General features: G+C 33.4%; 3 protein-coding genes across 3 annotated transcripts; all 3 read left to right on the top strand.

Moving 5' to 3' along the window:
- The first annotated feature begins 2,043 nt into the window (after positions 1–2,043).
- Positions 2,044–2,589, top strand: LOC107959405 (protein PHLOEM PROTEIN 2-LIKE A10-like). The gene has a single exon (XM_016895466.1). The coding sequence runs from the start codon at positions 2,044–2,046 to the stop codon at positions 2,587–2,589; it is 546 nt and encodes a 181-aa protein (XP_016750955.1).
- Positions 2,590–11,428: 8,839 nt separating this feature from the next.
- Positions 11,429–12,736, top strand: LOC107959414 (uncharacterized). The gene has a single exon (XM_016895478.1). The coding sequence runs from the start codon at positions 11,429–11,431 to the stop codon at positions 12,734–12,736; it is 1,308 nt and encodes a 435-aa protein (XP_016750967.1).
- A 9-nt stretch (positions 12,737–12,745) lies between these two features.
- On the top strand, positions 12,746–13,402 carry LOC107959423 (uncharacterized). The gene has a single exon (XM_016895489.1). It carries the CDS (start codon positions 12,746–12,748, stop codon positions 13,400–13,402), a length of 657 nt encoding a protein of 218 aa, XP_016750978.1.
- The last annotated feature ends 1,837 nt before the right edge of the window (positions 13,403–15,239 follow it).

Genomic DNA, 15,239 nt, shown 5'->3' with positions numbered 1-15,239 from the left:
TTAAAAATATTGTCCAAGCTTATTGATATGAAATACATCTCCAAAATTATTTGGGGGGGCAAATCTTAAATGAAAATGATAAAAAATAAGTAAATGCAGAAACGACTCAAAGAAACATCCACCAATTTTGTAAGCAATCAAATATCGGTGAAATCAATACAATTCACACTACTAATTATAGATATACAGAGTCTTCATTGCTAAGAGAAAATCATGAATGCTGGTACAGATGCTAAGATTGTTGAAACACTAAGCAATCAAATAACCCATCAAATAACTTATGATTCTCTAAGCATTAAGATTCAAAAATAAACAAAGCTTATTAACACATATGTCGAATTTCTCTTTAATTTAACCTCAAAGATTTTTTCAGCTGAAATGCTTTGTTCAGCTTACACTGTAACTAGCCCAACATTTCAGAATCAAAATTGAAAAAAAAGAAGAAGAAGTAAAGTAATGGCAAATTTACCAGTAAAACGATTTCCTCATCTCCCCCGCCTCTATTTTCTTTTTCTTTTTCTTGCTCAAAAACTCTATAACTGATTCAAAGCTCAAAATCCAAAACCCCTTCAACCCATTTACCACAAACAACAAATTCCAACCTGAAATTGAAATCTCTTACTATTGAGACAAGCAACCTGAAATCCCTTACAATAAACAGAAATGCCCAACAATTCGAATAAACCAAGCTTAGTTTTCTAACCCTAAATTGCCCTAAAATAATCGGATCAACCAGTTGACCAATTTTTTTTCGAAAACTCATTTTTTTCACAACCCCTTTCTAGTGAAATACAAGCAGAGAAGTAAAGAGATGAAATTCTCACAATGGAGGTGAGATTGAGGGAAATAATAACCTTACTCGTCTCAACTTTGGGGATGCTTTTTATAATGTCGAGATCTCTGTCGATGATGGTCGTGGGATGAGAATAACTAAACGAGAACTAGGAGACAGGGTTGGGGTGTGGTGGCTTGAGGTGTTTGCTGAGGGAGAGTGGTAAAGGGCAAGAATGGGAGGTTATGTTTTTTTTCTTATTCGGTGGAGGCTCTGTATTGCTATTCTTTAAATCAGGTGGGGAATGGCTATTACGGGAAGAGGCGGAATGGGAGATGAATGAAATTCTGTCGAATGGAGGATTCAGTGAACCAAACTAATGAATAGCTGCTTATCACCGAATCATCCAGGAATAGTTTGGCTATTCATGCCAACCAAACGTGTTGTAAATTTTCTGGTGGTCGTTGAAACTTAAGAACTTCAAAAACCTAATAATGAATGCTTGAATTTGCTTATCATTCCTCTCTTTCCTTTTTTTTTTTTGCATAAATAAATATTATATGCAAATCAAATATTATCCCTGCGACAGACTGCTCTATTATTCTGCAACTGCTTTGACGTCTTTGCATTCTACAATATAGTTTAAGTTTGATCTTGTTTCTGTTTTTATCTCTTCCTTTTCATGTTCTTTGTACTTGTAATAACCATTTACCTTAGATTGAAAAAAAAAAACTTTGCTTATTTTCTTTTATATATGTGGGTTAGAAGACTTCATTTGAAGGAAGAGGGAGACTTCATTTGAGTTTGAGGTGAGTTTTCTTGGCTTTTTTCGAAGAGTTTTGTCTTAGCAACTTATGGAGCTGTAATTGGCTTTAAAGGGTTTGGATTTTTCCCAAAAGAAGAAGAAATGGGTTGCTTTAATGGCGATTTTTGGTTTAACCAGTTATGGTTTCTATAGAGTTTATCACTTTCCTGCTATAACTCAAAAGAGAAACAGAGTTTTAAAGCTTTTAGGAGCTTTGGTTTCCATTACTTAAGCCATCTCTGATTGTGCTAAAATAATAAGAGTTGTTTCTAATGATTTGAATGGTTTTCTCCTATCAAAATTAGACCAAATTCCTAATACTTTGAAACAAGTTTCGAAAATCACCAAGTCCAATGAATTTTCACAGTCCATAGCAAGGGTTACACAAGGCCTGACTGTGGGAATTTTACGTGGTTATCAATCGGAGGCAAGAAGTGGTGATACCTTAAATGCCAAATCTCGTTCAATGGATCAAGTTATGGATAAGCTTTTTACTGAAGCTGGTGCTGGTTTTGCTTCCGCTGTTGTTGAAAGCTTTGCTAGGAATTTGGTCATGGCAGCATGTAAAGAACTGCAATCTAAAGGAGATTCGAACTCAAAATTGACTCCGTGCTGGCTGAATTTGGTGTGTGGTGATGAGTTTAGGGAGCTGATTGGTGATTGTATTCAAGTTTTTGTTAACTCTATGGTGGGCGTTTATCTTGAAATGACTAAAGATGTCAACACTTTTGATGAGCTCTTTGCAGGGTTGACTAACCCCGACCATGCAACACAACTGAGGAACTTGTTGATCACTACTTCTAATGGTGCAATGGAGGCTCTTGTCAAAATATCTCATCAAGTTTTGACAAATTCTAATAGTTCAAAGGACTCACCTGATGATGTCAATGATGATGATGATGATGATGGGTGGGTTAGAAAAGTGTCATCAACTTTATCAGAGCCAAGAAATGAGAAATTTGTTGTTGATATGAGTGGAAGGATTGCATTCGAAATAGTTAGCATTCCTTGAAGTTTTGTTGGAGATGGTATGTCAAGACATGAAAAAATGTGTCAAGGTTGCTCAAGAAGCTATCGTTGAAGGTGGTCTTGAGATAGTGAGATATGTTAGTGCAAAGTCTTCAGTTTTTGCCACCATATGTCTGTCTCTGTGCTTGCACATTCTTGGTGGTGTTTGGATCTTGGTGCTAGCACAAGTTGTTTCACAAAGTCATGTCATCCTATAGTTTTCACCAACGCCTCCATGTGTTCATTTCTTCGCTCTATGTTAAGTTGCTTTCATGAATAAAATGCATGTTGGAATTTGTAATAATTAATCTTTAGCTTCATTACTTGTATATATTTGGCATTTATAAAATCTTTGTATTTACAAGTATTTTAAGCCTATGGAGTCGATTCAATTTAGTTTTCATTCTCGAATAAGAGTAATAGTTGTTTAGCTCATGCCTAATCTGCAACAATTGTATAGTAAGCTTCAACGTGGTGCTTCTGCTATGGCCTACAACTCTACTACTCTAGTGCTAATGAAGTGCCTTTAATGGCTCACATTTACTTCTGCAACCAGAAAGAAGCATTTTAATCCATGCCATACGTCGACTGCAAATTTGCTACATTTCATTGAATGTTGCCAGCGGAACAGTACTAACTGGTATAAATGCAAACCGTCTTTTGTTCGTTTTTTTCTTTTTGAAATTTTCTCTTACATGTATTTCCGGTTGACTTTAGTTGCTTATTTGCATCATGCACATATTCATATTGGATGCACACTCAACACTTAGTGCAACTTGGATTAATTTAAGGGGAGATGACCTTTTTTTTTTGGGTTCCAGGTTGAGTCAAAGAATGGCCATTGTTTCTTTTGCGTGAGTGTATTTGGATGCATGCATTTGTTTAGATAAGTATTTGATAAACTTCATCAGCAGGGGGGACACAAAAAAGTAAAAGAATATTCTAACCGTAAGTAGATCTTTACCTTCGCAGTATGGCGGCAAGAGGTCACCTGTTTTGTAGTTACTCGGTGCCAACATCATCTTAATTTGCTTCTTTCAAGACCCTTTCTCATTTGTGGCAAACGAATATTAAGAAAAAGACAAACATGATCAAAGCTTTATAAATGGCCTATATCTCAAGACAGTTTCTCCTACATGCTAAGCACTATTTTTGGCCGGATTCGGACATTTTGAGTAGTTAACTACTATGTCAAGAAAATGGTACAAACGAACATGCAAACTTGTAGGGGATTGGAAAAAACCTAACTGATAAAAACAATAAATAAATTAAAATAAGGACCCAAATCACCTATGGGAAGGAGAGAAGCATGCTGCTTCTAAAAATTTCATTCTACCTCATTTCAATTTAGGGTTTTACCTTCCTTCATCATCTTTTTCAGTTCTTATTCTCAACTGACCACAAATTTGTACTCTAATAACTGACAATAGCAGGATTAGAGTATGTGAGACTTTTCTGAATCATTTCCTTGCATGAAATAGGAATCAAGTTTCAAAACCCAGTAAGGGTCCTAATAATACCCAATATTGGAGGGTCATACCAACAATCTGAGCCCATTTTAGTTTAATCAACAGTCTCGATTCTCATACTCCTTGTCAATGAGGTTACTCTTGAAACCGCTTCTTATCTAGTGGCAAGTTTCAAATTCTAAATTCTAGCACATATAAGACACTTTTGAGAATGTTATCATTTGTATTCTGTACCCAACTTGCACTCATGTCACATAGGTTTAAACCCTGCAAGTCGCTTCTATTTTATAAACTTGTCAGCTCTTCAAATCATTTTTTTAAGCACTCAATAATTTTGAAATAAAAAAAATCTTATTATATGATGCTCTTACACTCTCTCTTCACACCCTCAAACTCTTAATACACTTAAAAAGATAAACCAATAAATTAATAATAAATAAAAATATAATGATGAAACTAGGATTAAATGGTAGTTGAAACTTGAAATATAAATTAAAATCACAGTTTGTGGTTGCCTTATTGGCTCTAACAAATACTTTATTAACCAGTTCAGCAACTGCCATCTCAACAAGTGACAGATCAGCCAAGGAGGAGCAGACGTGAGCGGAAACATCCTCAGGCCCTTGTTGATTATCATAAGTTGTTACAACCGTTTTTACTTGGTTAATAAAATTGGGAAAATGGCAACAGGGAGGGAATCAATCTGTTAAGTTGTTACAACCGTTTTTTTTTTTTTGCTAAAGGGGTATATAAACTCTTTTAACTTTCACAAAAAAAAATTAAGCCTCAAATGCATTTAATTAAACCCTCAAACTCTCAAATAACATCAATTAAATTTTTTGATTAACTTTTTTCATCTTTGACTATTACAGTGGTGATGTGACAGTTAACGGTGTTGACATGGCGCTCACTGTCAACAATAGTTGCTGACGTTGCCAACTACTGTGTTAGCAAAATAAAAATTAAAAATAGTTTTTATTAAGTTCATTCATTTCAAAATTTAATTTTTAAAAAAATTAAAAAAATTATTTTTGAGTAAAAATACATTTAAAAATATTCTAAAAATTAATAAAAAATTAAAAATTAATCAAAACTATTTAAAAGTTGAAAAGTTTAGAATGAATATGGATATAAGATTATCCAAATCCAATGAAAACATAGATGATATTATGTTCAGATTCAACTATTTTTTTAAATTATATAAAGTTTAAAAGATATTTAAAATATTTTCCTTTAAAAACATGATATGTGTATGAATGTTTTAATTTTATTGGTAACTTTTAAGATATGTAAAAAATAAAAATAAAATTATTTTTAGTAAATAAATATATAAATAGATTATAATTTTATTAATGCAGAAGTAAAGGTTTTTTAAATGTGAATATATAAATAGGAAAACTTTTATTTATATATTAAGGATATAAAAATTAGTGTGTGTGGATTGTGTCACTTTTCAAACAGACAATGGTGGCACCTCTCAAGTGATACTGATATGTGTATTAGTTTAAAAATTTTGGCTATTTTTGGTCATGGGATCTTTTACCTTTGGATATGTTCATCTAAAACACATTTAATTTTTCATCTTTCCATTGTTTCAATGATGTGATTCTCATCAATAACTCCACGCATTATGGCTGTGCGACTTGGGCTCTTATTAAATTTTATTTATTAAAATAATTTTATATATTTCAAAAGTACCAATAAAATTAAAACATTGATACACATTTCATATTTTTGAAGGAATTTTTTTTATATTTTTGAACTTTATATAATTTAGAATAATAATCTTCAGTGAATCTGGACTAACATATGTCCAGATTCATTCTGTAATTTAAATTTTAAATGGTCTTTTTATTACTTTTAAATTTTTTAATATTTTTATAATTTTTAATAATATTTTTTAAAATTTATAAAATTTTAACGAATAAGATTTAAAATGAATGAACCTGAACAATCATTTATCAAGGTTTATTCCATTAAAAAAATATTTCTTTTAATTTTTATTTTTATTTTTAAAGCTTTTAAATTTCTTTTTGGGTGTGTGGCCAATTAACATGGCATCGTGACTGACATGAAGCGTCAGTTTAACAGCACCATTAATAACCAACAAAAAATGTTACTTAAAAAATTTAATTGATATTAAAAATTAATTAAATATATTTTTGAAGAAAGAATTTAATTAATTTTTTTTACGAAAATTCATAGGCTTATGTACCCTTAAACCAAGGTTTGAAACTTGCTATTGGTGTAAGAAGTGTTAATTGTATTTGTGTTTTTTCATTTGTAAAATAATTATAGAAATTTAAATTAAGAGAGAAAATAAAATTTTAAAAATATATAAAATTTAAATAATATGTACAAATATATAGACCACCACCCAAACTCACTGGTTCTTCATATAAATTAAGTAATTTTTTTTTATCACTATTGGTCATTGTCTCGACATAAAATACAATACTTGTAGAGTTTGGTGTTTATTTTGATTTGACAAATTTTTTTCATGCAAATTGAAATTGGAACTCATTTTTGTCTTGCAGCGTAAAACTTAAAAAATAAAGGTTTTATTTTATTTGAAGTTTCTAGAACAAAACTGAATAAATATAAATTTTTTTTAGCCCAAAGAATAAGTTGTTGGAAAATATAGATATCACGTGTATAATAAAGATAATTATATGTTATTAGTTACTATTATGATAGGTTATGATCTAATCTGGTTAGAATTTTATTGAATTTTAATTATTAAATAAAGTATGGGTCAAATATGTGTACATACTTTAGTAATTAAGTTCTAATCAAATTTTAATTAATGATGGGCTAATTAGAATTTGATTAGAACTAATACGCCAATGTTATAAATATTAGGGTTATAATCCCCAAATTACATAACATTAGAAAAGAGAGAGCAGATATTCTCTGAATTTCTTGTGTGTTAATTTGAAAGATTAAATCCCCAAGATTTGGTAAAACTTTAAGGAATTCGTCTAATTTTTTTCTTGATTTATTCTTGATGATTTGATAGGATAGATCCTGGTTTATTAAGTTTTATTTTAAATTTATTTTACAAATTCTAACAAGTGGCATCTGAGTTTTGTCATATTGAATCATTGAGAATGAATTGATTCATTATTATTTTTGGATTGATTCATTTTTCTTTTTTTAATTTTATGGATTTGATATTTTAATTATATATTATGTTGAATATTTGAGATTCCTAATAAATTTTTGGGTTTTGATTCTTTAAATAAAGTTTTAAGGTTTTATAAATATAATCTAGTTTAATATTTGCATATGCTATTCGAAAGATGGAAGTTTATTTATTTATAATTAATTGATAAAAATTGATTTGTGAGATTTCTTTATTTTCTTTTCACACAATTATTTTATAAAATTTGGTTAAAGTCATTATTAAATTAAAGTTATAGACTTGCAACTTTTTGCAATTGAAGAATTCCAATCGGGTTGTATAATTGGTTTTGAAAGTTAATTCACTTGATAATCGAATAAATAAATGTTGGTAATAAGATGTTTATTTTTTCGCACTATTGGTTTAAAATTTTCTGTTTGTGGTTGAATATATATGGAACTATCATCTTTTATCTTTATTCATGATAAATTATATTCACCATTGAATTTAATTCATATATACGAATGATTACTTTTGATTTATGTTATAATTATTTTATATAAGTTTTAGTTCTTATGGAACCCGACTAAAATTAAAATATTTGGGATATTTTTTAATATGGTTGCTATGAATTTTCATAAGTAGTTGCACATATAAAGGCTTTTATATAATTTGAGATTCTTTTTATATTTAGTGGTTATGGATTTTTTTTAATTATGGATTTTTTTTAAGTATTTGTGCGTATAAAAGAAGTTTTATGATAATGTCTTTAGTCATGAATATAAATTTGAGTTTACATGAAATATGTAAGGCAAGCTAATATGATTTTTATATTATTATAATTGTGTGTATATATTATGTGTGTATATATATTATATGCTTATCAATGATTTTGAGGATTAATGCATGATTATAGTTTGTGTGAATAGGTGTTTATAACCATTATTCAATAAGATATCTTTTATAGTTTTATTGGTGAAATTAAGTTTTGATGGATATCGTTGAAGTTGCTAATTTTTTGTTTTGTTTTTTGTTATGGTTATATATTCAATTTTATGTGTGTTTTGATACAAATTCATATCAACTATATACATATTTAAATATTTTGGTTTTAAGTTTGGTTCTATAATCTTAGGTTTTGGCATCTTATAGTTCTAAATATTTGGTTAAATTATGATGATATGATTTATTGTATGAATTGTGGGATATGCCAACTATTATGAATTTTTTTTTGAGATTTATTGGCTTGAAAATATTTTTCAAGTATTCATGTGAAAATCTGTTCAATTATAAATACAACTTTGAATTTACATGGTAAATTCAGGATAAGTTTTTCTATTTAATTATGAATACATGTATATTCGTGAATTACTTTGTTGTTTTTATCCATCCCAAAATCATGAATACATGTACTTGTTAATTATTTGGCTTTGAACCACTACATTATTTATGTTTGGTTTTGATATATATGGTTTTGGAACCAAAAAAAAGGAAAAAAGAAAGTCAAAAAATTAAGGTTTAATGTTAATATTGATCTACCCTGTAAAGGCCCAATTTTGGCCCAACTTAAACCAACCCTAACCAAACCCAATTTGGCCCAACCTAATCCCAACCCAAACACAAAAAATAAATAAATAAATAAATAAAAACCTTGGCCACCTACTCCACCACCTTTGTTGGCCACCCACCTTAGCCACCAACTCCACCACCCTTGGCCACCTAAACCACCCCAACCACTCCACTTGTAAAATTTGGCTATAAAAGCCATTCAAGACTTTGTTTTTAGGGGTGGGTTTTTGGTTTTTTGGAGAAGGATTGTTCTTTGTTTTGGAGGAGGTTTTTTTTTGTTTTTTGGAGGTGTTTTTTTTGTAAAAAAGGTTATTTTTGTTTCTTGGAAAGGCTAGTTTTTGGAGATTAATCAAAGATCAAAGCAAAAGAGGTTTCTTTTGTCTATTCTTATCTTTAGTTCTTTGTTTGTTTATTGTTTTCCTTTCAATTTTATTTTGTTTTTTTTATACGAAAGTAAAAATAAAAGTAAGAAGCTTACCCATATTTTCATTATCGAAAAAGGTTTTTTTGAGGTCCGGCCGCCGTGTACGGTGGCGCCGATGGCGGCCCGTGGGGGTCCATGACCGAAGCAAAGCCGGACCAACGGCCGGATTTAGAAAAGAGGGAGAAAGAGAGTTGAAAGCTTTGTTTTATTATTTTATTATTTTTACTATTATTTATATTATTATTATTATTTCTCATGTATATATTATTTTTATATTATTATTATATTATATATGCCCTCTCCATATTTATTTATATTATTACTATCATTATTGTTACTTTTATTATTTTTTATTTCTAACTACTATTATTATATATATGTATTATTGTTTGTATTATTATTATCACCCCTATTGTTATTACTTTACTTTTGTGTTCTAATATATTATTAATATTACTCATATTTTTATTATTTTTGCTATCACTATTACTTTTATATATTAGTGTATATTTTTATGTATATATATATTTTATATATAGTATTATTTTTTATTACTTTAATTTAATATTTTTATTATATTTGCTTTTTGTATTTCTATATTTATTATTATTATATAGTAGTGTGTATTTCTATTATATACATATATATATACATTTATATATAGTATTATTGTTTACTTTACTTTAATATTATTCTTATTATCATTATATCCAACCCAATAATAATTCTTTCATAAAAGTAATATTCCGTATTTGGTAATTCGAGACAATCGTGCCCTAACTTATTGGGTTTCGATTTTTCTCCTTTAACCTAAATAACGGAATACTCTTTTAAATCGTGACATGAGTTTTGAAAAATGCTTATTCTCGGAGATACGAGGTGTTGTTCCCTAACTTACTGGGTATGGCATTTCGTTACCTCGAAATAAGATTTTTGCAAGTAAAGGCAATATTCGGTGTTCGGGAATTCGAGGAAACGTGCCCTAACTTACTGGGTTTCGATTTTCCTCGTTCACCTTAACTAACTGAATAACCTTTTGAAATACACGAATTTTTATATAAAAGGCAAGCTCGTTCTCGAAAATTCAAGATGTCGTGTCCTAACTTACTGGATGTGACATTTTATATTGTGAGACGAGAAGGTCCTTAACATTTGGGCATTTTCTTTACAAAGAGGGATCGTATTTTAAATTCTTTCAAGTTTTCAAATTTTCGACACTAAGACACTAATTAATCAACTAGGTACCAATTTTGGGCGTATCGAGGGTGCTAATCCTTCCTCGTGCGTAACCGACTCCTGAACTCATTTTTCTGAATTTCGTAGACCAAAATCGTTGTTTTAATAAAATTAAATCATTTATTAAAAACAACCACCTTTTGAGGTGACCCAATCATACCTCGTCAAAAAAGGATTGGTGGCGACTCCCGTTTTCATTCTTTTTTTCCAAAATCCAAGTCGACCCCGTTTTCATCCAAAAAATGGTGTCAACAGCTTGGCGACTCCGCTGAGGACTTTTTCAAAATAAGTGAGTCAAGCCACGAGTTGATTATTTTTTGTCTTTTTGTCGAAAGTTGAAAATTTGATTTAAATATACGATCTTCTCATTGCATTTCATTTGTTTTGAGCTATAGTTTTCATCATGTTTCGTATTTTAAACTTTTATATCTTTGCATTGCATTGCATGACCGTTGGTCACACCTTTTAAGTGGGAGTGAGAAGCTACTCCTTCGTGAGGTTTTCACCTCCGTGCAGGATAGTGGATCGCTTTCGGGATACATCCGTACCTATGTCTTCGTGAGATTTTCATCTCCGTGCAGCCATAGGGAAATGTATTCCCCTGAACCGAACTCGGTCTATATGAGCCTATAATGGGTGAAGATCGAGGAATCTGCTGGTTCGGGTACCTTTGCTTTAGAACCAAACCCCATGTAGTAAACCTTAGGAACTCACCTTAAGTAGAACTACACCAAACCCTAGTAGATACCCTGATGTGCTTTTATTCTTTTTGAATTGTCTTGGATTATATGTTTATATCTGGTACTGATATTTGTTGTTTTACTTTGGATGCATGACATTTCAACTGCATGGCATTTCATTATTTCAAGGCGTTGGTTCATATTCGGTTTCTAGAAAGAAAGCTTATCATGGAAAGAAGGTTTCTTGATAAGGTGGAAGATAATGCGGCAGTCCGAATTTGGTCGGAAACGACACAGCAAGAGAAAGGGGATAGTTTGGCTGAAGGATATATATCAGAGCTATGGGACTTTACCCGCATCAGCATAACCCAGAACGATTTACAAGAGTTGAAAGGAATTTGGGACCATTGGGACGAGGAGGCCAGACAGTTGTTTTATTCCCATTACGGGGACTTCCGTACCTGCTAGATATGAAGGTAGATAAGCACCTATTCCGGGCTCTCGCACAATTTTGGAATCCCGCCTATAGTTGTTTTTCGTTCGGGAAAGTTGACTTGGTGCCTACGATAGAAGAATATATGGCTTTACTTCGGTGTTCAAAGAGTCAAGTCGACAGAATCTACTCAAGAGCCGCAAATGTACCCTTTTTGAGAAGGTTAATGAACATAACAGGCATGAGTGAGCAGTGGGTTACGGCCCGAATTAAACAAAAAGGGGATAACAAGTGCATTTCTTGGAGGAGTTTGAAAGATGTGGCTTTGGTGCACCCGGATATAAAAAAGAGGGTAGATATCTTCGCCCTAAGCATATATGGCTTAGTTATCTTTCCTAGAGCTTTGGGGCATATTGATGAGGCGGTTACTGATTTGTTCGACCGCCTTGATAAAGGAGTTACCCCGGTTCCAGCAATTTTAGCGGAGACATTCAGATCATTGAGTACCTGTCGGCGAGCGGGCGAAGGCAGGTTCATTGGATGTGCACAGTTGTTACTTGCGTGGTTCCACAGTCATTTTTGGAAAGTGGATAAGGTGTCATATCGGGTCTTTTCTGAAAACTATTCGCCGCTAAAGGAGATGATAGCTACACCGAGAAGGGACGACATTTCAATGGAAAAATGGATGGCAATTCTTCAAAACTTGCATGAAGAAGACATTGAATGGAGAGCTCCGTGGTTACTTCCAGACGAAATTTTGTACCGATGCGGTAGTTTTGATTGGGTCCCTTTGCTTGGAATCTGGGGAGCTATTGGCTATGCCCCGTTATTAGTGCTCAGACAGTACAGATCAAGACAGTTTATACCCGCAACCCAGGGGCTGGCCGAGTGTGAATTCTCGTATGGGGGTGATGGCTACAAAAAGAGGATTCGAGAGATATCCAATGCGTGGAATCAGACTCGCCAAATGAAGCGATTAGCTGTAGGACCAATGACAACCCCCGAATATGAAGAATGGAGGGTCAGAAGAATCAATGACAATGTCCCCAAATCAAGCCCCGAAGGCAGTCATTCGATAGAGGAGCACTTACGGGTCATCCCTTCTGAACTAGAAATTTTGAAGCAAGATTTTGAAAGAAGAAATGCAGAGTTGGAAAAACAGATAGAGCAAATGGAGGAAGAAAAAACAAACTTAAGGTTGGATGTAGATGTCTAGAAGCTCGAGATGGAGCGATTAAGAAAAGGAAAAGCTAGGGCTGAAGAAGATCTGGACAGTCTGAAAACAGATTACAAGAAGTTGCGATCATCAATAAGAACCGCCGGGTTGGGAAAGACTTCTGAACAATGGCGCAAGGAAGTTCAAGAAGAAAAGAACAAAGCTGATAGATGGGAAATAAGGTTTCAAGAAGTTCAAACCCAGAACGAGACTTTAAAGAAGAGTCTGTCAGAGAATCAGAAAGAAAAAGGGGAACTAGAAAATAGAGTGTCCGAGTTAGAAGAATCTCTCCATCGGCATCGAAATCGAAATTCTGTGATGGAATTAAAAGCAAGCCTAAGTAGAATTGAAGAGATGAAACGAAGAATTGAAGAGTTAGAAGCAGCATTGCGAAGTTGCGAGATGCGGATTGAGCACATGAGATCTAATGAAGATCGTCAAACCGAGCAGTTGCACTACTTTCAGAACCAAGTAAGAGATAGAGATCAAATCATGGGAGAAGCCGTGCTTCAAATCCGAGAGGTGGCTGATCACTTGCAGACGTTAGCAGTACAAGCTGATGTGTTAAGCGTGAAGTACGAATTAGAGTCGAGTCGAGGACAGGAGCTAGCCTCGTTGCTTAGGAGGATTAGAATTTTGAGTTTTAGGGCTAAGTCGTATATGTAATCCACCTTATGTAAAAAAAGTTTATTTTCTAGTAAAGTTTTCATAATGAAATTGAACTAGAATTAACGCCTTTTGCATTCATTTCATGCATTGCATTATATGCATTAATGACCATTAAAAAACCCTAACTAAATAAAATTATTTCAGTTAACCTGGAAAACCGTCACTCTTACGGAACTCGAGCGAAGTCAAGAAACATGGATCAAAGACTAGAAAAACTTGAGCAGCTCCAAAGAGATATGCAAGATCAGATAGAAGAGCGGTTGGAAAAGATTCAGCGAGAGATGCGAGAATCCCAAGACGACATGATGGCAAAGTTAACGCAACTGTTGAAAGGAGGAAAAGACAAGGGAAAGGACCCTATTGTTAATGTTGAAGAAGGAAATAGTGATGAACCCCTTTACCCTCCAGGCTTTACCCCTCTGCACGCGCATACTCAAGCTGAAATGTATCCACAAAGACCCTCTGTTACAATTAGACCCCAACAATTCCAAACGAGTCCTCCAATCGGAATAAGTAACAATTCCGGAGAGAATCCCACCAATCTCATAGTCCCTGACCTCGATGACGTGGCAGAAGTGGAAAAGACGAAAGTGGATCTGTCAAAGCAATTGGAAGACCGATGTAAATGGCTGGAGGAAAAGTTTAAGGCCATGGAAAGTGCTGATTACCACCGAGGAATGGACGCTAAAGATCTGAGCTTGGTGCCTGATTTAATCCTCCCTCCTAAGTTTAAAATGCCAGAGTTTGAAAAATATGACGGGACAAGTTGTCCCGATGCTCATATCACTATGTTTTGCCGAAGAATGACCGGGTACATCAACAACGAGCAGCTGTTGGTTCACTGTTTTCAGGATAGTTTGATCGGGTCAGCGGCTAGATGGTACAATCAATTGAGTCGAGCTGAAATCCACTCTTGGAAAGATTTGGCGCAGGCCTTTATAAAACAGTACAGACATGTGATGGACATAGCACCCGATCGAATTGTATTGCAAAATATGGAAAAGAAAACTAATGAGAGCTTTCGCCAGTATGCTCGAAGATGGAGGGAGGTAGCAGCACAAGTTCAACCACCACTTTTAGAAAAAGAGATAACCATGCTTTTTATCAATACTTTGAAAGCTCCATTTCTCAATCACATGCTGGGTAGTGCCACCAAAAGCTTTTCAGACATAGTGATGTCTGGAGAAATGATAGAAAATGCCATAAGGAGTGGCAAAATAGAAGCAGGAGAAAGTGCTAAAAGGTCAGCACCGAGAAAGAAGGAGCATGAGATAAACAACACAAGCATGTTTAACAAGGACCATTCTAGATCAATCACGGTGGGACAAGTAACAACCACTAATCAGCAAGGTTCTTCGAGACGGGAGTCCAATTCAAGGCCAAATATAGAAAGACCTCAATTCACACCCATCCCGGTGACGTATAAAGAATTGTATCAGAATTTATTTGATGTACATGTGGTATCTCCATTTTACCTAAAACCCATGCAACCTCCGTACCCCAAATGGTATGACACAAACTCCCAATGCGAGTACCACGCGGGGATTAAGGGGCACTCGATTGAGAATTGCACTGCATTCAAGAAGTTAGTGGAGAAACTTATCAATATGGGGATCGTAAAGATTGGCGACTCATCGGGGCCAAATGTAGCAGAAAATCCGTTGCCCAATCATGACGATAATAGGGTAAACGCGATAAGTGAGAATGAAGGAAGAAGAGTCAAAGCCAACGTGGCAGAGATAAAAACCCCTCTTGGATGGGTTTGGAAACAAATGGTAAAAAGAGGTCTTATCAAGCAAGATTCGATAGAAAGGCCTGAACAAGCAAAGAGATT

The sequence above is a fragment of the Gossypium hirsutum genome, chromosome A11 (genome assembly GCF_007990345.1).
Source record: "Gossypium hirsutum isolate 1008001.06 chromosome A11, Gossypium_hirsutum_v2.1, whole genome shotgun sequence".
NCBI classification, from domain to species: Eukaryota; Viridiplantae; Streptophyta; class Magnoliopsida; order Malvales; family Malvaceae; genus Gossypium; species Gossypium hirsutum.
Note: the sequence above shows the minus strand (reverse complement) of the source record. Positions and strands in the feature narration are given on the sequence as shown.

What these genes read in the sequence shown, in the direction of transcription:
- LOC107959405 (XM_016895466.1), top strand. Translation starts at nt 2,044, where the DNA reads ATGGATCAAGTTATGGATAAGCTTTTTACTGAAGCTGGTGCTGGTTTT.
- LOC107959414 (XM_016895478.1), top strand. Translation starts at nt 11,429, where the DNA reads ATGGGACTTTACCCGCATCAGCATAACCCAGAACGATTTACAAGAGTT.
- LOC107959423 (XM_016895489.1), top strand. Translation starts at nt 12,746, where the DNA reads ATGGAGCGATTAAGAAAAGGAAAAGCTAGGGCTGAAGAAGATCTGGAC.